This window comes from Lytechinus pictus, chromosome 5, assembly GCF_037042905.1.
Source record: "Lytechinus pictus isolate F3 Inbred chromosome 5, Lp3.0, whole genome shotgun sequence".
Taxonomy (NCBI): domain Eukaryota; kingdom Metazoa; phylum Echinodermata; class Echinoidea; order Temnopleuroida; family Toxopneustidae; genus Lytechinus; species Lytechinus pictus.
The window spans coordinates 6,414,303-6,440,089 of NC_087249.1; the positions used below are offsets into that span (position 1 = coordinate 6,414,303).

The following is a 25,787-nucleotide window of genomic DNA, read 5'->3' on the forward strand; positions in this document are numbered from 1 at the left end:
CAGTTGAACGGACCTTAAGCTCTCGATCCAATGTTATTTTACTAACAAACATTCATGTTTTATTTGCAATGTGGTAGAATAGTCATTTTAAGTTGAACATCAGTGCCGCGCGCAGTACCACATACATTTTTGTACATGCCTTGAAAGCGTGACACCAGAGTTCGATCCATTTTCGCGCGCTGGACACGGCTCACTGCACGTGGACTCTTCAAACCATCTTATTCAATGAATGACTGGTCATTTGAAGTATGCATAACTTCAGTTAAACTAATTCATGATAACTTTTGATGTATATGTTAACCTTAAGTGTAATAATCATAGGTATAGATGTTTTTCTTCTTCGTTTTAGAAGTAACAATATAACGGAGCTTTGTGACCTTCGTTTATAACTGTATATCCACCGTCCTGTGACATCTTCACTGGTGTTATCAAACGAATGGAAACGAAACTTCTTTGAGATCAATATATTCAATTCATCATAACAGATAGAAAACTCAATAACTTTCAGTTGCACCGCCTTTGTAGCATTCGTATATCGATCTCACAGAGCAACCAATGTACCACGTGCTCAAATGCCCGTCTACCATACTCATATCGGGAACATCTTCATTCGCTACGAGATTAACTCCAAGGAATTAGAGGTAATTTACCTGATAGGAGGATTTTGGGATTAAATCAGTAAGTATAACCGTTTATTTTATTAATAAGATAATCAGTTTTAAACTCAGTGTCACGCGTGAGTTTTAATGAAATATATTGTTCAAAGAACAACAATTGGATAGTTGCATCGATATGATATAATGTTATTGGCCTTATCTTAGTACTGTAAGCAGGTAAAACGTGCCCATTCTGAGATTGCTTTGAACAGTAGTTCCTTTTGGCAGATTTAGAGTTTAAGCCCCGAGGAAAATGTTTATTTTGTAGAAATTCTGGGGAGGTGCATTTTCATGCGATTCAAAGTTTCAAAGTATGAATACAGTCATAGCTTAGAATTGCTCTAAATTGCCAATGAGTTGGTCATTCATTATGTAACAAAATCATTGGTGTAAACAAATGAGAATATTCACGATATATTGTTCATCTATGACCGTTTTTCTTTTGGGAAGGTAAAATACACGCTCAATACATTATATATATATATAAACTCAAAAAAAGTTTGGAAATCTGACTTTGATCGATAATCCCTCCTCGGTTTTAGTAAATATAAATGTGTAAATTATATCAATGAATAGAGCATTTAATTTTCTTTAAAATGATACCCTACATGATATGATTATGGTTCACATGGAGGTGCAGTGCCTTGAAATGTGGGGCAAGGTCAAAATTCAAAAGTTGCAAAATAACACAATATTGAAAGTCACTGTTCTTTTCTTCCATGGTGATGAGTGTCTCAGCGGTTTCTTTTAATTGTTTTCATGCACCTTAACATCAACATTAAAATGGAATCAAACACACCTCTGCACAAGCATACACATAACAAACAAACAAACCATCACTACATAAACCACAACAAAACATAGAAAATGAAGAAGCAGGGGCTTGATTAAAATGGATTTTCATCTCTATTGACACAGACAAAAGAATCATGTTCTGTTTTGACCCTTCATGTCTATTTCTGCTCGTTTTGCAGCTTTTCGATTCAGACCTCATCCAACACTTTTAAATTTTGCTCTTTTTTTATGGCATGATCATAACAAGTATGATATCATTTTAAAGAGAATCAAATGATCTTTTGAAAGATATCAAATATGCAATGTGTAAAATTTGGAGTTGGGAGAAATTAATGACCAAACTCAGATTTCAAACCTTTTTTTGCTCGTTTTGCAGCTTTTCAATTCAGACTGCATCCAACACTTTTGAATCCTGCTCTTTTCGTGATGGCTTGATCATAAGCAAGCATGGTATCATTGTAAAGAGAATTAAATTATCTTTTAAATGATGTCAAATATGCATTGTGTACAATTTGGAGTTGGGAGAAATCAAAGGCCAAACTCAGATTTCCAAACTTTTTTTCAGGGGTTTATATATATATATATATATATATATAAATATTACTTTAAGAGTATATAATTAATATTTATTTTTAGTGATAAGCAATACGCCTTCATAATGAGTACAGTTATTAATCATATTGGATCAGTATAAAATGGTGAAACACATGCACTCACACGCAACTTCTTGACAGTACCAGGATATATACTATAATTTCCATATTCATATGAATATTATTGATGTTCTCAAACATGTGTGTGGGTGGATGTGTGTGTGTGTGTGTGAAAGAAATGAATGAAGAGAACAATGGTTGGCGTAGCTTAAATCAAGGTTTCCCAGAACTATCTGCCCTTCAGCTCTGGGGAACCTTGATTTAAGCGACGCCTACCATTGTTTTCTTGATTCATTTCTTTCACATATTTAAATACAAGAGTTGCCCAAGCTGTTGTACATGTATAATTTCTCACATTTATATATATATGTGTGTATATATATATAATTGTGATGAGCAAGGGCCTAAACATTGCGTGGGTGCTTCAGTGAGTAATATATTGGCGAAGAAGCTCAAAAAGCTAGAGACGTAGCCTGGATTTCTTCAACTTTAATTAGTACAAGCTTTCGGCCATTTAGTTGGGCCTTCTTCAGGTATCTGAAGATGTAAAAGACATAATGGCTTTACAATTACCATGCATATATTTGGATTAATTTACTAAATATAGGTATATCTTAAAAGAAAATATTTTACATCGGTAATGTTTAATTAGGATTATCCAATAGCTATTAAAATCAATTAAGTTTACGCAGATTTTTATTACAAACATTTTTTTGAAAGTATGTAGACATATTGTGTTATGTGTGCTGTATAATACATATATCCCAAATTGTATAATAATACATATATCTCAAAATAATATATATCTCAAAAGAAGCTGTATTGCATTGGTAATGCTTAATTAAGATTATCCAAAAGCTATTAAAATAGATTAAGTTTGCACAGATTTTTATTACAAATATTTTATGAAAGTATATAGACATATTGTGGTGTGTGTACTGTGTAATATATATTGAGTACATATTAAGGAAGGTATTGATTCATATACATTCGCGTCTAAGCACGTGAACTTATGTATGTAAGTAATCAAATACTACACAAGACTAGCCACCCTTACAGATGCCCAGAAAACCCAGTCAATTTCCTTTGCCGACCTGATGAAGGCCCTACTGGCCGAAAGCTAGCCATTAAATGAGATACCTTTGAAAGCTACGTCTAGCGTCCATGCCTGCATGGATTATTTTACGCCTACATGGAACATGACGTGCAGCAACATATTTAAAGGAACGTAGCTCTCAAAAATGAAAGGTAAAGTCACACTTTCAGAAACGGTGTTTGAATTCTCTTTTTTTTTGGGGGGGGGGTCACATCATGGGCAATGAAGGAAGAATTACAAGAGAGGCACAATAGTACAATAGTTAAGGGTGGATACAATCTTACAATGAAAGCACTGGAAGAAACGTTATCTTTGATGCCAAGGTGGTGAATCCCATGGACGAAAACGCCTACATTAGGCTCACAGCCACCTCATTCAAGTTAAGATATATGCAAACGACAAAGCAAGCTTCACCCACACACAAAAGAAAATCCAGATAGAGCTCAGGAAACATATCTGGATATTGAAAGACCAAGGGACCTACTTCATCATGGAGAATCATGATCGAGACATGCCCAACCATACTCACCAAGATCAAACCGCTGCAACCATCCTCTATCACATCATCACTGCTGAAAATCCAGGATCCTGAACTCTAGAGAATTGAAATAATTTCTACATGCAAACGCATGGCCCTGGGGCCCTGCGCAGCGGGGGTGCTGGGGTTGCCGAAGCACCACTCAAAATTTGCTATGCTTGTAAAATAAGCGAGGGTCAAATGGCACACTAATCATGCTAATTTAAGTCAAATGACACACACATACGTGAACTGTCATTTTGTGTCTTATGGCATACTTACGTGAGACATAACACACACGTAACACACTTGCAAATATCACAATGACACACCTACGTGCATCACAAATTATTTGTGTCATTTCACATAAAAGCGTGTCATGGAACACATAAACACGAAGTAAAGGTGTAATTTGGCTCACTTTCCGAGTAATTTAGCTCATATCAGTCATGAAGAGGGTCACCCAGGGACAGATACTCGCATAAGAGTGTCACGTGACCTATAATAGCTTTCTATGTATGAGTGTATACCCTATTATAAAGTCCATGCCATCATACAACACATACATGTATCAGAAAAGGACATCCGAACATAACGACAAAAGTCGCTTCATGTTTAGAATGTCATAAGTTCAAGAGCTAGGTCGGGTGTCTGGTGGATATTTTCAAAGGAAGATTTGCAAATAAATCATCACACAGGGGCCGCGGAACGGTTTTCAAAGTGGGGGGCTGACCATGTATGGTAATTTTTACGTTTTTGTACATGGTTTTGGAAAAAAAAGTGGGGGGGGGGCTGAAGCGCCCCCCCCCCCAGCCCAAAATAAATCATCCATTGACACATTCAGTTCAGGGGGAAGGGTACTTATTTTTAAGTTGAATGGACTTGCATTGTGTCAGATCAATTTAGGTTAGAATGTACTCTGGAAGAACCTTGTTGCTTCCTCTGCATGGGGAAGTTTAAACATTTATGTCGGATGGCCTTGATGTACACCTATTTCCTCATGCAGATTTAACACAAACACTATTTTCATAAATGTTTTCATCATCATGATCCTCGTAGGTGGCTAAGATTCTACGTTTTCTTTTCCTGGCAAGCCCCTCCGTACTGTTTTTTTTTCTCGATTAATTTCGATAAAGCCAGTTCTATGCAGCTAGTTTACCTTTTGTATTATGGATTATTGTGTTTGACGCGGCCTTGTGATATATCTGGCCTTATACACTGTTAGAAAATTTAGCCTTAAAATAAAAGAGGTTCATGCAGAGAACACCTGTAATCTTACCACATTGCGTAATCTTACAGGAAATTGGTATTTGGTGTATGGAACCTTACAAATTTCCTTTAAGAAAACACCCTTTTCCCCTTTTTAAACAGACCCGGGGACCGTTTCATCAACATTTTTGTCCGACAAGATGTCAGATCTGATATCTTTCCTTGATTCTGATTGGCTGAGAGGCACTGTTACTATAGTAACTGTCGGATACTTTCATAAAACGCTCTCCTGTTCTGTTAAATTGCAGAAAAATTCCTGTTTTATGAATTTACAGAATGATTCTGTTATTGCTTTTTGCAAAATCTTCTGTAAAATCAGGTTTTTTTAACAGTGTAGTGTTACAATACGTTTTATGAGAACGGAAACCAATAAAAACAAATACACTAAACAAAAATATTGGGTAAAAGTGCTCTATGAGGGTAATTATGTGTCCAACCAATATTGGGTATTTCTTTTGGGCATTTTCATTTATCCAGTGTGATGAAAAATTTGCCCATTCTAAAGTAATTGCTGCATATTTTTAACCCTACTGGACAATATGCTTCCCTCATTGGGTAAAACACTGCCCCAAATGGACACATATTAACACTCGTGTTGGTAAACATTTTTACAGTGTACAATACGTGAGGTCACATTCATAAAAAGACATAATTGTATCTCACGGTGGGTGACGCCATGGTACTTTCAGTTTGAACATATTGAGGGTGTAATTAGATGCATGCCTCTAAGATAACTGAGCACGCGAGGCGACACCTTCCTCATCTACGTTTTTAAACTAGTTTAGCGGAAACTAGTTTAAATGGGAAGGCTCGAAGTGAGGTCTTCCAAACCAGATTGGAAGACCACTTCGCGATGTGCCTGGCCTTCAAGACCGCGTGTGTGTGTGTTTTTTAGTTTTGTCAGACGTGTATCAATCAGATATGATTATTTACGTCTGGGACCGACCTTTAATGTCACCATCCGCTTTGAATCTTTAAATTGGCTTTCTTGCCAGCCGTTCCCATCAAGAATATCATTTTCACCATAAGATCCTAATTTCCAAGACCCCAATTTCATATCAAATTCCAGTTACCAAGCTCCCCCATTTCCAGAGGGCCATCTGACTTGTTAATTCAAGTCCATCCCAGGAAAGTGCTGACTTGAATAAATAGAGAAAAATCAAACTAGCATAGTGCTGAAAATTTCATCAAAATCGGATGTAAAATAAGAAAGTTATGCCATTTTAAAGTTTCGCTTATTTTTCACAAAACAGTGATATGCACAACTAGGAGAGTCAGTCGATGATGTCCCTCACTCACTATTTCTTTTGTATTTTATTGTTTGAATTATACAATATTTCTTTTTTTATTGATTTGACAATAAGTACCAACTTGACTGAACCATATAGTATTAAACATGCCTTAAACAATGCTAATACCACATGTTCAGGGAGGAATTAATCATTGTATCACTTGACAATGAGAAAATTAGAATATTTCATATTTCATATAATAAAATACAAAAGAAATAGTGAGTGGATGACGTCATAGTCTCCTTCATCTATATATTACTACCCCCTCATGTTTCATTCACATGAAAAAAAATCAGGTGGCATTTGTATCCTCCTGCTTCCTTTAGTACCGCCCCATTTCCTCATTTATTTTGTTCACTAAAGAAAATACATTTGTTTGTTCGAAAGACTTTATCTTACAGAATGACCTTTTACTTTGGCCCTGGCTTTAATGACGTATAAGTTCATGATAATGCGTGTCAATGGCTGTTAGGCCTATATACTATTATTTACTTTGTACCACGGTCATACGTGTGATAATGACCTATTCGTGACCTCGACTAATATGACTTTGTTTTATAGAGGCCAATAACATTCAAACACTGACAAGTAGATGATGATGTTTATTTCCATATAAGAATGCTGGCAAGATTCAGACCTGCATTAACGCTTTGAACATGTCTTGGCTTCATACTGTTTTCTTGAGTCTCTTACAAAGGAATTTTCAAACCACGTACTAACTTTCATAAATTTGCCATTGATTGGTCGTTGTGTGCGGATGATCCAGAGCTTTTAGTTTGGTATAGAAGTTGGCAATTGTTCCACTTTCTACCAAAGACATTGATTTATTTCGTATTGATAACGGCACCGATTTAGGATCTGCAGCATCATGTAAGTATGATCATTTACGGTTGAAATATGATTAGTAATTTTTATTTCCCTTTACGTATATTCTTTCAAAAAAAATTCTGTTCGAGTAATCAACCTTTTTCAATCAAGACAATGAGAACAAGGAATGAAAATCTGGAACTTTCTAATAACATCCTAAGGTAGTCTGCGCACATACACTCTAAAAATATTGGGTAAAAATTATCCATGAGGGTAATTTTGACATTTTTATTTATTCAGTGTGATAAAAATTTTGCCCATTCTAAAGTAATTGCTGCTTATCTTTTAACCTTACTGGACAATAGGCTTCCAAAATTGGATATAAAATCTCCCAAAATTAGTTGGACACATAATTACCCTCGTGCTGGTCAAAACTTTACCCAAAAGGCCTATTTTTTACAGTGTATTTACCTCTACTTTCAATCAGTTTACTTAAATTTTGCACGACTACTTTGTGCAATGCATTTATTTCTATGGTCGTAATTGTATATTCCCCCATGCATGCCATGACAACATGTATTTCGTAGAGTATGTTAGTAGCAATGAAGAACTTTCACATTTGGATAAGGTATTGCACCCTCATTAAACCAAGAAAATTGTTGATATATTGTTCAAAATAAAATCTAAATATAGGCGCCGTGTCTTATGGAGTTCTACAAATTGAACGATATGCATTTTATAACGTTAATTGATTATTAATTTACAAGATGCAAGATACAAGATATTTCATTTTGTCTTCGCAAACATGATGATTACAAATAAATTTGTTCCCTCATTTAGTTTTTCATCATTATTTCAGCATGCATGATATTATTATAAACCAGTAAGAAATAATTAAATACTAAAATGAGCTTAAATATTCCTTTATCATTGATGATGTTTCATATTTGAAAATTATGTTGATATCTTATTCCATAGTCTGAACGGTAATCTTTGAGAAAAGTAAAGACTATTAAATTACATCACTGTTTATTGATTGATTGTTTGATTTCGGAATATCAAGTATTGAATATCTATATTCTTAAAAATTGATCAAACGATCATTCGGTATCCAAACGTAAGTGTATGCCACTTGTTCAAAATTCAAATTGACGAAGAACTAATTTGCTGGGAACCTGAGAAATGCATTATAAAGCTTATATCACCTTTTTAGAACATTTTAGTCAAATCTGAAGTATGGATCTTGCATATCAATATTCTATTTTAAAAATCACAACTTTATCGTTTCAAAGACCAAAGATACTTATTGAATTTAGCTGAAAAATCCGTAACGTGACCGAACACATAAAAAATAGTAATGATAATAATAAGGGGGGAAATTACTCAATTCTCAGTCGAATTTGAATATAGATATATACGTATATATATATATATAACACTTTATGAACGTTTTGGCTATTAGCCAATGAGCTGATAGCATTTTAGTTAATTGTAAAATCGGCCTATGGAAATCACTTACAAATAGACTCGTGAAACGTCTCCCCGATCATGCCGATGCGATTAGTATATCACATAAATAAGAAAATAACATGCAAAAAGGACCACTTATAAAATGGAAACATTTGCCATTATTGCCCCCCCCCCCTCGAATTAATTCAGAGTACAATTAAACGGCTAGCAGCTAATAATGGTTACCCAGTTAAAATCGAGTGAGTATCGAGTAGACCGTTCTACGCATGCTCCAACTTTATGTAATCGACCATATATGGCTATCATGTTTTATGGGCATATCAATAATTATATCCATACTGTTATGATCGCCATAAACGCCAAAGTATTGTTTACAGGACCAGTTCGCACAAAAAATGATCATGGTGGCTCAGTGGTAGAGCGTCCGCCTCGTGAACGGGAGGTCGTGGGTTCCATCCTCGGCCGAGTATACCAAAGACAAAAAATGGGACCTTCTGCCTTCTTGCTTGGCGCTCAACATTTAGACTAGAAAAGGGTAATAATGACATGTTATGTTATCAGGGCCCGCTGGAAGAGCAGTCTTATGATTGAAGTGGCTACCCTGGGTAAATAAAACGTTATTATTATTATTATTTTTATAATTATCAGCAAATTCGAGGTCTGATAGTTTTATATGCTAACTTCAAATAATATTAAATATTTTGAGATAATTTAGCCTCTGAACTATCTCTTTTGTGCTTACATTACACACTAGGTTTTCGGGACAAATCGTAAGAGAATATAATAATGTTTGCCCATGTTTGACATGAATAAATGATATTTCATGTTAGATAATATCAGATACAAAGTAAAACAAAATCTAAATGTTAATATAATTAAGTTTATATAAATTTTCAGGTTTTTTTAAGATCAAATGCTTTAAACAACAACACACACTAAAAATGTTGGGCAACATACTGTCCACTGTATTGGGTAATGTATGTTGGTAAAAAAATATATATATATATTCCGGGCAATTATTATCCAATTGAGCAAATTTATTTAGTTTTTATTACCCATTTTGGGCAGATGTTAACCAATAGTTGTATGGACAGTATGCTGCCCAGGGTTGGTTAAAAGTTGGGCATTTTGCCCAATTATTTTGAGAGCGCAGTTTTCTACTTTTAAACAATGGAAATAAGAACTTCTGGATCTGGATGTACACGATGCAGGGCCCTCCGGGCACAAACGCATCGGGTACTTGACCTGAATTTTGCCGGGACCGGCAGGTGCAATACACTGGGTGAACACCCTACTCTTTGACAAATAGTGTATTGGTTTTAACGTGCATAGGTTGTGACTCTCCTATACACGGGACCAACATTTGCGTCCTTTCCGATGGACGGAGTGTTTTCCTACTGCATTCACACCTGCACTGAATACAGTGGTGAGGCACGCTAACACACAACGCTATATAGCATCAGTCTTTTTTTGTTATAGGCGCGTTTCGGCATGAGCGGGACTCAACCTCTCAGGTTGAGGTCTACGATCTTATTCGAAACATGCGCTCTAACCTACTGAGCTACGCTGCCTCTTGATCAGTAAATTAAGCAAACTAAGGACCCGTTTCATAAACAAAATGTTATAATTAAAAATCGCAATAATACTTTAAAGCTACTAGAATAATTCAATTTGATTGGTTGACAGTAGAATTGTAATTTGTGATTAAAACAAATCTTTATGAAACGGGACTCGGGTAGTGTAGAACGCTTTTATTGTGTATTTATTGTGCATTTATTGTCAAAGTCAAGTAATTGTTACCCGAGTCCCTAACCTTGATCGAAAATATAGGATTTTATGGGCTTTTGCAATACACATTGGCGAATTGATGATGATAACGATGTGTTTTATTGACATGTTATTAAATATAAAAACAAGTGTTTGCCGAATCATTAATTTTATGATCGTCGCATAAAACATTTTGATGCAAAATAGTGCATAGAGGTGTGTATGTGTGTGTATGGGGGGGGGGGGTAATGGTTATTACAATCCTATGTGTGATAAATTTGGGGGTCTTTGTTCTCTTCAGCATGATAAGATCCAGAGTTACAGCAAGTAGCATGCAAGTACTTTGGGCTGCATGGACAATAATATCTGATATCCAGATCACGATGATGATAATGGATGATGAGGGTAACAATAGTGATGATAATGATAATAATAATGATGATAATAATAATGATTATAATGAAAAGAAGAAGAAGAAGAAGAAGAAGTAGAAGAAGAAGAAGATGGAGGAGGAGAAGAAGAAGAAAAATATATAATGTTTTTTACACTAAATGTCTGTATGATCACATATTCATTTTTGAAGAGAAAATTGAGGGGGGAGCATGCACAATGCACAAAATATCAAAGGGCTTTCTGTTGGAGCTGAGCAACCCCCCCCCCCCCTTCCTCCCCCGCCACCACCCCACTGCAGATAAAGGTACTAAGTATTAGACGTCGAAAAAATTGATTTTACAATTCCTTTATGGCAAACTTGGTCGTTTAATTTAAGAAGAGTGTGTTATTTGAAACTTTGGCTTAATAGTCTCGATGGGAGCGAAATCAGCGTTATAATGTTCGTTTGAATTAAATTCACTTATGAGGGGTGGTTTTAACCCAGTTTGCATACAGTGTATGATGAAAGACATTTGTGTTCGTTACAATGTTCACAGTGCAGTCACCAACTTTTTTTTCAAGGGGATACATTTTTGGGGAACGAGAGAGAGAGAAAAAAACAATCCGATGTGAGGCAGTGCTGCTGGTGGCATAGATAGGATTTTTTTGACTAAAAATCTCAAATTATGGTCTTGACGGGGGTGCATTCGACCCTCCGCACCCCCCCCCCCGGCCATGGTTCGTTTGAATTGAATTCACTTACAAGGGGTAGTTTTAACCAAGTTTACATAGAGTTTATGATAACAGACATACGTGGGATTTGTTCCGTTTAATATTTTCTTTCAATTTGACATGCGTGGCAATCATGATTGTTTTCATACAAGGCACGTGTAATGTGCCCTTGAGAAACACGTTAGTGGGTTCCAATGACACATTATTAGGCCTACGCATGCACCAGTGGCGAATCCAGGGGGGGGGGTACATCCGGCCCGTGCCCCCCCCCCCCCGCTTCTTGAGAGCCGTAGTCAATATTTTTAATATAATTTTACTAACGTTGTTTTGTCTGAATAAGAATAATTCTATTCTTGAGATGGAATGCGGTATAAGCACAAAACGGGTAGGCCTATTGCCCTGTTCGACATGCAAACATTTAAATCGTACTTTAAAAAAATAGGTCCTTAATCATTTTTACCGGTTTTTAGGTCTGCAAACGGTAATATCTCCCCCGTCCGCAAATGTGATCAATCAGATACCTTAATTCGTTAAATGCAGTTTAGAGTACGAATATTGCCTGTGAAGTCAAAACATTTTCTTCCTATTATTAACTCTGTTTAGACCTGTCATCACGAAAGGATGGAGTATTCATTGGTAACCACGGAGTCGATGATGCAGACGACGATGATGAACTTGTCGATGAACGGGACGAATGGAAACGAGACGAGAGGCTACACCGGTCCCGACCTTAAGCTAGCCACCAAGGTCATCCACATGATTATCCTCATCTTTCTCATGATCTCCATGGGATGTACACTGAACTACAAGGATTTTAAAAAGACGGTAAGGGATATTTCTACTTCCAGAAAGAAAAACGCGTATTGCAAGTCAAATTAGAGCCTTTCTTGGTCAATATTGCGATAAATTTATCGAATTTAGAGAGAGAATTTTTTTATCAGGAAGCCCTACCATGATACCCATTTCAAAAGTGTATAGCGAATAAGGGGCGGATCCAAGATTTTCAAAGGGGGGCATTTTGTTTTGGAATAATTTGACAAGCAACGAAAAAAGGTTATCACTACAAATGGAGGTGACTTTGGAGCAGGAAAAAATTGAAAAACAGAAGAAAAAGGTCCTCCCTAAATTATGAATGTCAAATTTCCATTATTTTTTTTAAATATATATTTCTCAAGGGGAGGGGGCCACGGGCCGGATGTGCTACCTCTCCTACCCCCCCCCCTGGATCCGCCAGTGATAAATACCCAGCGTCTGAATGCAAATGCAAACCACTCAGAAGTGACATCATATTTAAAATACCCCCCCCCCCCAAATCGTACTAGCAGTAAATCGTATATGTATTATATATATATTGAACTTTGTATCTTGCATTAATATGTCTTACTATTTTATGGAAGGAAACCTTCATTAACAAGCTTTCCTTTTCAGAAGGTTTCTATTTCATTTCATTACGTTATAATTCGCTTTACCTTGTAACTTTGTTGACATTTTGAAATGAAATAAAGTCGTTATCAATCAATCAATCAATGAAAATTGTAAATTGTATACGCATATAATTTCTATCCTAATGTTATTCATAGCTAGGGCCCTTAAATTTGAATACATACACCTGTAAAAGGTGCTTTCTGCATTTTAGAAATACCATAGCTTATTGAACAAACAATTTGGCTTCATATTTTCTTCCACAATTGACCAACCTCAGTGTGGAAATATGATTTATCTATCCAGTCATGCATACACATGAATTCTTTAAATATCAAATTGAAAAAAAAAAGTGACAGGAGTCTTTTCTGTATTTCTTTTCTTTTTCTTTGCCAAAATAGAAAAACATATTTTATACGAATTATTTAAGTGTGCTCACTAAACCGTGACATCATTAAAAATCTCGTACCAAGTATGGGGAAGATAAGCGTTGTTGAAATTTTAAAAGAAAAAAAAATAAACAAAATTTGACACATATAGAAAGGGTGGCAGTTGTGAATTGAGCTAGCTTAGCTGAATTTGAATATGTTATATTTTTCAGACATTATTTTTCATGGAATGAGATTTATTAGGAAATAAAATTCGTCATTTTTAATAGAAAAACATAATCAAACTAGTTTTTTTCTCTTTGTTTTATTCCAGATCCGTAAGCCAGCTGGTTTCTTCGTTGGTATGCTCTGCCAGTTCGTCCTGATGCCCTTGCTTGGATTCTGCATTGCCCTAGCGTTTAAATTGCATGCAGCGGGGGCTCTCTCGCTCCTGGTCCTAGCCTGCTGCCCCGGCGGTACACTCTCGAATCTCTACACCTATTGGGTGGATGGGGATGTTTGTCTCAGGTATGAAGCAATATCATTATCAAAATTAACTCAAGATTTCCTTCACTCTCAGGAGGTGACTGCTCCCTGTGATTTTTGAAGTGATCCCAAAATATAAGGAGGGCAAAAGGGTTTTAAGAAATAGAGTGCGGGAATTAAGCCATGGAGACAGAAAATTGTTCAAGTAATGTTGTGATATTGTGTCATGTTTTTTTCTCCGAATTTTGTAAATTAAAAAGATGCTTTTACCGAGTCATACCAAAAACCTTTGGCATCTAACCAGGCGCTCGGTACATTAGAAAAAGAGAGGGGTAACGATATCAAGACCCGTGTAGGTACGGTACTTTGCCTTAAATTAAATTAAAAAGATTTTAACTTTCTCCGTTCACTCTTAAAAATGTTGGGCAACATACTGTCCACACAACAATTGGTTAAAACTTTATCCAATTCTGGGTAGTTTTGAACCAATGTGTGATATGGGTTAAAACTACACAGTATTGGTTGAAAACTACCCAAAGTTGGATAATTTTTTTAACCAATTGTTGTGTGGACAGTATGTTGCTCAACAATTTAAGAGTGTAAATTAGGCCTTTTTTTTCAAACACATTTTACAGTTTTTGAAATCTGAATGATAAACAATATTTGTCAAGGGCATTTTCTCAAATGTTGACATGCTCTTATCTAGAGCGTATACATTATATCTTAACTTCTCTCTTTCTCTGCATATATCTCTCACTCTCCGTCTCTCCCTGCCCGTTTATATCCAATAGCGTATGCATGACAGCAGTGTCCACGGCGGTAGCTATCGGGATGATGCCCCTAAATCTCTTCATCTATAGCCGAGTATGGACGGACGACAAGGCGGTCATCCCGTACGTCAACATCGTCACCACTCTTGTGATCATCCTCGTACCGGTCGCCTTCGGTGTATTCCTCAACTGGTGGAAGAAATGGCTGACGAAGTATCTTACGAGGGTAAGGATAAGTGATGATGATGAGGAGGAGGGGGAGGATTCTCATGATGGGTTCTTGCATGTGCTGGTATCCGCTTCTGCTGGGTGATTGATTGAGTGATTGATTCTTTATTTCCATGCAAAAGAAAAAGTATACAACAGAAAATATATTGACAATATTTCACGGTAAAATAACAATAAACAATCATTGCATGGGAGGGGACAGTCATAAGCACAAAGGCTTGAAAAAGGACGCCCCTCAAGAAAGACTACGGCCCTGAATAAAATCAATATAAGTCATATTTAAACAATTAATGCAGGGCCAAAAGGAAAACACATCAAGCATGTCAAGAATAAATCAAATGATAATAACACACCAGCCGTGTATCGATTAATATTACTATGTTTAACATAGATACGTCGTATAAAATAATACAAAAAATATAGTATGCAATATGATGAAACTGATGATAGAACAATATCTTAACTCAAATAAGTGCTAATAATGGAATGCTTAAACTCAAACTTAAATTTGTTCAATGTAGGTGCACCACGTATTACTAAAGGTATATCATTCCAGGTATCATGGCGCTTGCTCAAAAAACAGGAAATGTCTCCAAAATTTGTCACAAAATTTGTCACAAAATTTGTCACAAAATTTGTCACAATTTATTTCCACTGTTACCTCTCCCAGGGGTTTACCTTTTAACTGTAACTTGAACATTACTTCACCCTTTTTCTGATTTCCACTTATTTTCTTAGTTTCTTTTATCATTCTTTTCTTCCCGCTTTTTTTTCTAACTTGTGTCTCGTTGTATATTTATAATGTCATTTGCTTTTGCATTTGCTTTTCTTCTATATACTATGTACATACCTGTATATATTCATCATATAGTTGTTAATGTGTCTGTGTGTGTGTCTGTGAATATGTGTAATGGCTGTCCTCAGATGTCCATGTTTCATCCACCCTTGTTGATATTTTATATTTGTTTGGTCTGTGACGGATATGGTTTAATAAATGCTGTTTTGGTTTATTGTTTGCTTGTTGAAATCTCTCCTCATGGATGACGGATTTAATATTCCAGAACCGGTTATTAATGAGTGTAAATACATAAACTGTGAAGATTTCCAATGTAATGGTGAAAACTTTTCCGTTATGCATATTAATTCGAGAAGTCTCTTTAAAAATTTTGAAGATTTGGCGGTCTTGTTATCATGTATAAATCATAACTTTTCTGTGATTGGTGTTTCAGAAACCTGGTTTACTCCATCCACAGAAGTAGCTATGTTTGATATTCCTGGATATTCACTTGTTCAAGTATGTCGATCAAATAAAAAAGGTGGTGGTGTAGCATGTTATGTCAGAGAGGGGCTTGATTACAAATTACGCAATGATTTATCAACGGCAAATACTTATTATGAGTCTGTATTTATTGAATTGAATAATGCAAACAAAAAGTCAATTGTTGGTTGTGTGTATAGAGCCCCTGGCAATGATATTCGATCATTTACTGATGACTTTGACCAAGAAATGCAAATATTGAGTAAAGAAAATAAGGACATTTATATTATGGGTGATTTTAACATTAACTTGTTAAATGCTGATACAGATGAAAAGGTTAGAGATTTTAATAATTTCATGTGTTCATTTGGCTTGTTTTCCCTAATCACTAAACCTACACGCATAACATCATCTTCAGCAACCTTAATTGATAATATATTTACCAATTGTGTTCAATATCAATTCTGCTCTGGAATATTTTGTTCTGATTTTTCTGATCATATGCCGATTTGTAGCATTAACAAAGGCAATGCCATTACTTCTAGTGAAACAAAAAGAAAAGTGTTCAGACGTCTAATTACTGAAGTAAGAATGAATTACTTTAGACAAGATTTACTTAACACAGATTGGTCTATTTTATATGATTTGTTTGACGCTAATGTGTCGTTTAACTATTTTAGTGACATTTTTTCTCAGTTATACAATGAACATTTCCCTTTAATTGAATGCAGTGGTAAGAATAAATGCAGGAAACCATGGATTACTCCAGTTCTTCTAAAATCCATTCATAAAAAGCAGAAGCTTTACTATGCATATACAAAAAATAAAAACGAAATTAATCGGAAAAAGTATATTGATTACAAAAATACATTGACAAATCTTGTTCGTCAAAGTAAGAAGAATTATTATGATAATGTTTTTCGAACAAATCAAAATGATATGAGGAAGACTTGGTCCCATATCAATGAATTGCTTGGGAGGGGGAAGAAAACGCCACTCCCAAATGACATGTATCATAACGAATTGTTGTTAAATTCAGATCTACATAAAGCTGAGTATTTTAATAAATATTTTATTGATCTACCTTCTAAAATAAGCAAGAAAATTCCTTCTGTCCAATCCTCATACAGAGATTTTATGTCGGTCCAAAATCACTCCTCATCCTTGTATTTTCGACCAACATCTGTTTGTGAAATTTCTAATTTGGTTTCGACTTTAAAACCATCGAAGGCATGCGGGTCAGATGATGTTTCTCCCAAGGTCATAAAAAATTGTATTCAATGCATTGTTGATCCCTTATGCGATATTTTTAATAAGTCCTTGTTTCAGGGTATTGTCCCTGACAAACTGAAAATAGCTAGAGTAGTCCCAGTATTTAAAAAGAATGATCGTAAATGCATTGAAAATTACAGACCTATTGCGTTGTTACCCATATTCTCAAAAATTCTTGAGAAAATAGTGTACAAAAGAATGGATGATTTCCTTCAACTTCATAACATAATGATACCACAACAATTTGGATTTCGAAAGAATTACTCCACAAGTATGGGCGTCTTGAATTTAGTAAATACCATTATAAGTGCAATTGATAGTGGAAAATTTTGTATTGGTGTGTTTCTTGATTTATCGAAAGCATTCGATACTATCGATCATGATATATTATTGTACAAGCTTGAGCATTATGGTGTTCGTGGGGTAGCCTTAAGTTGGTTCAAAAATTACTTAACGAATAGATGTCAGTATGTAACGATTAATGGAGTTAAATCACAATCTAAGGAGGTTAAATGTGGTGTACCCCAAGGCTCGGTTCTGGGTCCCTTATTGTTCTTGATTTATGTTAATGACATTATAAATTCATCAAAATTGTTTACTTATTCACTATTCGCAGATGACACTTGCTTACTTTCCCATCACAAAGATATGGAAACTCTCATACTCTCAACTAACAATGAAATTAAAAATATATTTAAATGGTTTTGCTGTAACAAGCTTTTATTAAATGCTAGTAAAACTCAATATATTGTCTTTAGAACAAGGGGTAAACGAGTCCCTGAAGATACTAATCCATTATCAATAGGAGGTCATCAGATCAATCGAAGTCAAGATGTAAGGTTTTTGGGAGTTGTAGTTGATGATCACTTATCATGGAAAAATCACCTCAGTTATGTTTGTACTAAGGTATCAAGGAGCGTTGGTGTAATTTATAAATTACGTTTCTCTCTCCCTCAGCAGACCTTAGTAACTCTTTACAATGCTATTATTATGCCACACTTAAATTATTGTAATGTTGCATGGGGAAATACATATAGGAACCATTTGAACAAACTGCTAGTTCTTCAGAAGAAAGTTATGAGGCTCATGACATATTCGAATTACAGATGTCCAAGTATTCCTTTATTTCTGCAATTGAAGATTTTGCCTCTTGATGATTTAGTCTCCCTCAATTGTTTGATATTTATGTACAAATCACAATCCTATCAAAACTGTTCATTTTTAAAAGATGCATTTGTTGTTAACTCAAATGTCCATTTGTACAATACACGGCAGAAAAATCTTATCCACCAGCCACTTGCAAGAACAAATACTGCTTTGAATTCTTTTGTGATAGTTTGTACAAAAGAATGGAATAAGTTACCACAAAACTTTAGATCCAGTCCAACACTGCCCATATTTAAAAATTCATGTCGAAAATATCTATTTGAAAGATTACAAAATATCTTAAATTGATTCTTGATAAACCATGTGTGTTGTGTGTGTGTGTGTGTGTGTGCGTGTTGTGTTTGTATGTATTTTCTTATTTTACTCTTTAGATTATCATTGTAAATATTTTTTCATCTCATTATTGTTGTAATGTACTTTATAAGGGGCCCCTCTCACAAGCTCTGCTTCTATGGGGTCCCAAACCTATCATGTATTCTCATTTTTGTTAAACTATGTGATATTTCTCTTGTTCTTGATTGGTTTGAATAAATTTGAACTTGAACTTGAACTTTGAACTTGAACTTTGAACAAAAATGTCTTTTTGACTGCCCCCCCCCCCCCCCCAGGAAACAATGCTTAGAATCATTATTCAGTTCAAATACTGTCCTAGTAGTGCCACAATTACATTATTCTTGCGATGATATTGGAGTGGGAAACAAAAGGTCTTCAGGTAAGTGCACCGTTCCACTGGCAATTTGTCATTCGCCAAGAGACCAGAGCTTTCCATGAATATAATCCAAGGATTTCACTAAAATATTTAGAGAGATGACGATCAGTCCGTTTGCCATTTTTCATGAAACTGTTCCCAAATCTCTGCCAGCATGACAAGGGACGAAATCTAGGGAACAGCATATGGACCGGGTGTGGGAGTAGGAGAGTTTGGCCGTCAATGATATTCATGATATTCTACATGTATTAATGTTTGTTCTTTGTTATTGTGAGAGAAGAATATAACTGTTAAAGTGATTGGTTAACATTGGTTTGACTTTTTAAAAATTTGAGCTAGAAGGTCACAATTGTCACCTGTGTCTGTGATATGTTACAAAAATGAAGCCCAGAAAAAATTGCGTTCGAAAATAATTATTTAGTGCTTCAAAAATTGAAATATAAAGTGACCGAAAACACCATCTTAATTTCATCCCATACACTTATGTGTACTATTTAGGCGTCTATAAGACGCCTATTTACAAAATCGGGGTTTGCCTAGTAGTTTTAGCTTTCATTCTCAATAATGGTTGTTTTCAGGGTTTATTAGTTCTAATACATGCACTTGTACACATGTTTCATCTTGGTTTGAGAATTTTTTAAATCGGCTGCTCACAAAGTTAAACAATACCTATAACGTCGGTTTGTGATGCTATATTCGTTTAGTCCTATATTGTTCACTAGCTATGCAGATATATATCACGGATATTGAACAGGCTCATTTACAGATTGTCAACTTACTTCAAAATGGGGCTTTACTCTTGGCAAGTCTTTATGAGGGCCTTCTTTTTCTATTCCTAATGACTTTTCTATTTCCCTCCATCACCAGATTGGCGTCGTCTGTTCCTTCATTTGCATCATCGTCGCCTTCGCCTTCAGCATCGTAATGAACCCCGCCTTCCTGCGGGCTGGCTGGAAGCTCTGGTTCTGTGCAGCTGTACTTCCCATCGCGGGGTTCTGCATGGGTTACGGCATCGCCCGTCTGCTCCGACAGCCACACAAGAAGTGCCGTACCATCGCCTTCGAGACAGGCTCTCAGAACGTATCGCTGGCCTTGACCCTCACCGTCATCACCTTCGCCGACTCTCCTCTCTTCCTCGACATGCTCTTCTATCCATCCCTCTATGTCTGCTTCATCTACATCGATTCCTTTCCCCTCATCATCGGCTACAAGATCTACTCCTACTACCACAGTAAGAACCGGAAGCTCGACGAGAAGGAACACGTCGACAAGGATGTTTACGCCGAGGTCGGCGACGATTCGGACGACGACGACGATGTTGATAGTTGTAAGAAAGAGGAAGCTAAGAAGCAGGAAATGCAACCTATGCACAAAAATTGTTTAAATGAAAATGGACAAATATGATACAAGGTGCGTCATGTTAGGCTGCCGATCACTGCACGACCGTTCTGCGATACAATGGTTAATTAATAGCATTCGCATAATATTATGAGTAATTAGATGAACCCCCACTGTCTCAGTGAACTAGTTATACATATCGGTACCAATCGGACAATAGTGCAATGTATTGATCTTAATATTCCTATAAGAACTGAATGGATCTGACATCTTAGATTTTCGTTACAGCACGACCATCATATTAATCTGATGTAGCTTTCAGTTCCATTTTAAGTACAATAAAGTGCTATTGCAATGGAACGTTTCCCTGTCAAGTGAATATCTTGTTATCAGTATTACTGTTTCGAATTCGCTTTACATTTTTTCTTTCTGTACAATGATCGCAGTTTGGTCGTATAGTGAACGCTGTACCTAAACATGTTTATTACCTCTTTCGCTTGGTATCGAACATCTATCATCTGAAATGTAAATTGTATAAAAGGCTATTTTCATGTTGTGAATTTCATACTATACTGAGAAATATCACCAAAGCATTATAATCTATACAGTATACAGAATACTTTATACGATATACTTGTATAATAAGTAAATTGAATTGGAAGCCGTGTAAGTGAAATATGATAGTTTATGCATATCTTTTGAGCATTTTGTAAATTCATAATTTCATATTAAGCTTCTGCTTGCAGTTAAGCTTCTGCTTGCAGTGTTTCATGCATTTTTTTTCCATATTTAGCTTCGTCTTAACATCGCTTTTTTCGATAATGGACCGAATGTAAAAGAAATAAAATGTGCTTAGAAATGTTTGATTTACCACATGGACACGGGGACGGACTTATGCCATGATAACTACACGCAATCAAAGAACATTTGCAATGTTTCATTTGTATTGTTTGGAGTTGCTATGGGAACCCTTATGGGAAACAAACATGAGTACTGAGGAGCGTTTCATGACAGAATTACTTGTCGGACGTATTATCCGACAAGTCCTGTTTTATCAGTCAGTCACCATAGTAACAGCGCTTCTAATCCAATCAAAATCAAGGAGAGATTTCGGATCTGACAACTTGTAGGACGATAGGCCTAAATCTTGATAAAAACGCTTCCCTGGATGTGGGCCTACATGTAAACGATTGATAAGTAGAGATTATGACATACTCGATTCATTCTAACAAGAAAAATGAGGTGTATAAATGAAAAATGAGGTGTATAACATCTCTTTCCCTACATGAAGTATGAATAAGATGGATGTTTGACTCTAGTCAAATAAAAGCAGAAGGCGGCTAATCGATCGCATGTTCGTCTCCAGTGGGCATTTACCATGTTTACAGTATAAATACAGGGGGCTGTTTCATAAAGCTGTACTAAGTTTAGAGTGACTTTAAGAACGACTGGTGAACATTTCTTGTGATGCAGTAAATGTTGTTGACCATTAAGGCCCCAATTCTCGAAAGATGGCTAACTTAGTCCACTTAACTGGGGATAGTTAGCAGGTTAGCCGAGTAGGCTAAAGTTAGCACGGGCTTATTTAGCTACCCTATACGAGAATTCGGGCCTATATGTTCACTGGTGAGTATTTAGCGCGTATAAGAAGAGATCACCAGTCGTCCTTAAAGTCGCTCTTAACTTACGGACTGCTTTATGAAACACCCACCAGTATTGGTAAGAATAATCAAGCTGGTACATAATATTCACACCTATAATATAATACCATCTTATCCTGGCTTATATAGCAAGGCAAATATTTGTTCGTTAGAAAAATGAATCATGATTTTAGTGCGCTTTGGCTGACGGTCCAGGGAAAATTCTTATTGTATTTCGTCGTAGAATTCATACTTAAATTTAGGATAAGTTTAGGCCTACCTCAGGTATATAAATACATTCTTTCTTATGGAACAAGGAATTGCCATGGTTTCAGAATCAAGATTGAAGTTATTTTAATTTTCGTTGTATCATAGACTTCAGCACTAGACCAACTACATTTTCTGCTGAATCTATTTTGTTAAATTCGTTATATCAAATAATTTGTGTAAAAGAACACATTGACAACATGATAGGAATCGAATTACTTTTTGAAAATGAGAGCTTGAAAGTATTTGTTTGATGTAAATTTGTAGATAGATGATAATGATTATCTGCATTTGCAACGCAATGTTGGCGATATATCATGTTACTTCTAAATACAGACTTTCTCACACATGTTGTTCAAAAGTATTATACACTGTAGAAAATGGAGTGCTAATTTAGCACTTACAGTGCTTGTATAGTGACTGCACTGTAAGTGCTACATTAGCACTTCATTTTTTACAGTGTATGTATCATTATTTATCGACTATGTAAAGAACTAAGCTCTCATTGCCACAGCAAATATTCAGGATTATGATTTGCAATGCTGTTTTTTTTTTCTTTCTATTTCGTCTCATATTGTTGACAAATACAGCAGCTCCTATTATATAATTCTTCTCGTTGTGCCTTGTAAACCCCAAAGCCAACAATAAGTCGGCAGGAAGGGTTCTCTGCAAATAACCAATATGGTAATTTGGTCTTCAAAAAGCAAAACAAACAAAAAAGAAATGGAAAATTAGCTGAAAGAGTATTTGTTTTTCTTCTTCACACTTTAACTGTCATTGCATGGATTGCACACCTCATGCAGCAGCTGGAGTGAATCCCAAACTTCAAAATGTTGTTTCTCCCCATTTTTTCCTTTTTTTTTCTTTACACCCTAAAAAATATTTGGTAAAAGTGCTCCATGAGGGTAATTATGTGTCCAACCCACATTGGGCATGTATTTTATTTATCCAGTGTGATGTAATTGTAATTGCTGCTTATCTTTTAACCTTCCCGCATTGGGTAAAATATTGGTTGGACACATAATTACCCTCGTGGTGGTAACATTTTTACCCAATATTTTTACAGTGTATTCTACATTTAATCTAGTACTTATGTGGGTTATTGTTGACTAATTTTGCCAAGTTATCATGTTATTGCTTAGAATGTGCTTTTCCAAATTTAATGAAAATCTCATTTTGGGCGACTTATTGTTGGTTTTGGGAGTGGCTGGTCACATAATTTTATCTTGTTTCCTGTTGTTAGAGATGGAATAGCAACATGCTATTGGATTGTTATGAAGTGATTTCTATTGGCAGCTAATCTAGATTCATATTTTTGTAGAATACTTTTATACTATTTGATGAGATTTGAGTTGCAGTTTTTTTAAATTGTGATGTGCGTGGTATATATAATATATGTTTAATTAGCACACAAGAGGCTTATTTCATTTAGACATTTATCCAAAGCCAAAGTTTCTTGCGGATGAAGATCTCGTGCATCTACACCCTTGCCATTGTTATTTTGAAAATGATCTTGCAGCCTTTTCTCCTCTGCCTTTCTTAGATAAAAAAAAACGTACATAGATAATCACTGAATGGTGGTGTGGCCGTACAGTAAAAGGGACAAGTAGTCTGGACAGTTCCCCCTTTGCCTTTGAATTGTCAAAATTTATCAATTTTACTGTCTAAATATAAAGGAGCGAATCACTTGCGTACAGATGTGCTGCTTGGTAGGCTCTGGCTCCAAGACCAATAAAAACAATGAAGAAAAATGGAAGAAAAGGGTCGGAAAACGATGAAATGTGACGTTATTGATGAAATATTATGCCTAAATCTATCAAATGTTGTTTTCATAGTAAAACTGCCAAAAATCAGCTCACTTTGCTTCGTTCTCTATAGCGACTTTTTAGAAATTTTCCCACATATACGCCATGCTATGCCCCCTCAACATTTTGGGGAGCTCATTACGCCACTCGACCAAAATGCAGCTATTTACCAGTCTCCGCATCTAATTCCGTCAATTTGTTTTGCTGAATGAAAAGGAATGTCACTCGTGTTTTTTTATTATTATTAATATCATTACGTAACAAGCTGTTGAGTCTCACAATTTGAAAGATTTGACTTTCACTCATTTTCGAGTGTATTTAGTTCTCCTGACATTTTGGAGAGTAAGTTTTTTTGTGTGCCAAATTTCCACTGAAATTCAATTGAATTATTTACTTACGGCTCATATACCAGTATTTGTCATCCTAGTTCTAAAAAGATTGACTGGAACGCCACTTAAAACATTAATGATTCAACATTGCTATTAGTACTCAAAGTATGCCCAATAAGGTCCTAATTATCGTCATAAAAATAGAGTTCTAAATTCAGCACATTTAAGGAGCTCGTGTAAAAGTAAATGAACCCCGATGTGCTGCTTTCAGCACGCAAAGAGATAAATGACGGGCAAACTTGTGTGCATGATGATTAAAGGACAAGTTCACCCCCAAAAAAGTTGATTTGAATAAAAAGAGAGATATCCAACAAGCATAACACAAAAATTTCATCAAAATCGGATGTAAAGTAAGAAAGTTATGACATTTTAAAGTTTCGCTTAATTTCACAAAACAGTTATACGCACATCCTGGTCGGTATGCAAACGAGGAGACTGATGATGTCATCCACTCACTTTTTCTTTTGTATTTTATGATATGAAATATGAAATGGCATGAAATGTTTTCTCCTCATTGTCAAGTGAAACAACGATTAATTCCTCCCTGAACATGTGGAATTAGCATTGTTTTTTACTATATGGTTCAGCCTGGTTGGTCCTTATTGTCAAATCTGGAAAAAAAATGAAATATTGTCTAATTCAAACAATAAAAAACAAAAGAAATTGTGAGTGAGGGACATCATCGACTGTCTCATTATTTTACATATCACTGAGTTGTGCATATCACTGGGTTTTTTTTTAAGCGAAACTTTAAAATGTCATAACTATCTTATTTTACATCCGATTTTGATGAAATTTTCAGCATTATGCTAGTTTGATTTTTCTCAATTTATTCAAATCAACATTTTTCTGGGGTGGACTTGACCTTTATATAGCACGTTACGTAATGTTTTAGCCCTCGACTGCTGGAAATCATCACCTCGAAGTGCAGTTATAGAGCTCATAAAATGCTTAATCTAAACATAATTATTGTTGTAGAATGACATAAAAAAATAAAATAAAATTTGTTTTAATTGCAAAACGTATGATATTTTAACGTTAACCTTAAGGGTTTCATTCCCTTGAAATTACAGACGATGGTCATAGTCGCTCAAGTATATTTGGCAGCTATAGATTATATAGATATATTAGGCCTCATTTTATTTTTTACTTCACGCTGCTGTGCCGTTTGTTGTGCGATACCTTGCTCTTCATGTATGTATTATACATTTCATAATGAAATAAAACTCTGTAAAAGATTAA

General features: G+C 35.5%; 1 protein-coding gene across 3 annotated transcripts; it reads left to right on the forward strand.

The window, feature by feature from the left end:
• Window positions 1-158: 158 nt before the first annotated feature.
• Window positions 159-25,787, forward strand: LOC129261880 (ileal sodium/bile acid cotransporter-like). Of its 3 annotated transcripts, XM_064099700.1 has the most exons (6): window positions 191-246; window positions 322-678; window positions 12,030-12,251; window positions 13,551-13,744; window positions 14,494-14,698; window positions 19,974-25,787. In XM_064099700.1, exons 3-6 carry the CDS (start codon window positions 12,048-12,050, stop codon window positions 20,508-20,510), a joined length of 1,140 nt encoding a protein of 379 aa, XP_063955770.1. In that variant the 5' UTR covers window positions 191-246; window positions 322-678; window positions 12,030-12,047; the 3' UTR covers window positions 20,511-25,787. The 3 variants fall into 3 exon arrangements, with proteins under 3 accessions (XP_063955769.1, XP_063955770.1, XP_063955768.1); XM_064099699.1 differs by having other exon boundaries at window positions 159-678; XM_064099698.1 differs by lacking the exons at window positions 191-246; window positions 322-678 and adding an exon at window positions 6,838-7,148.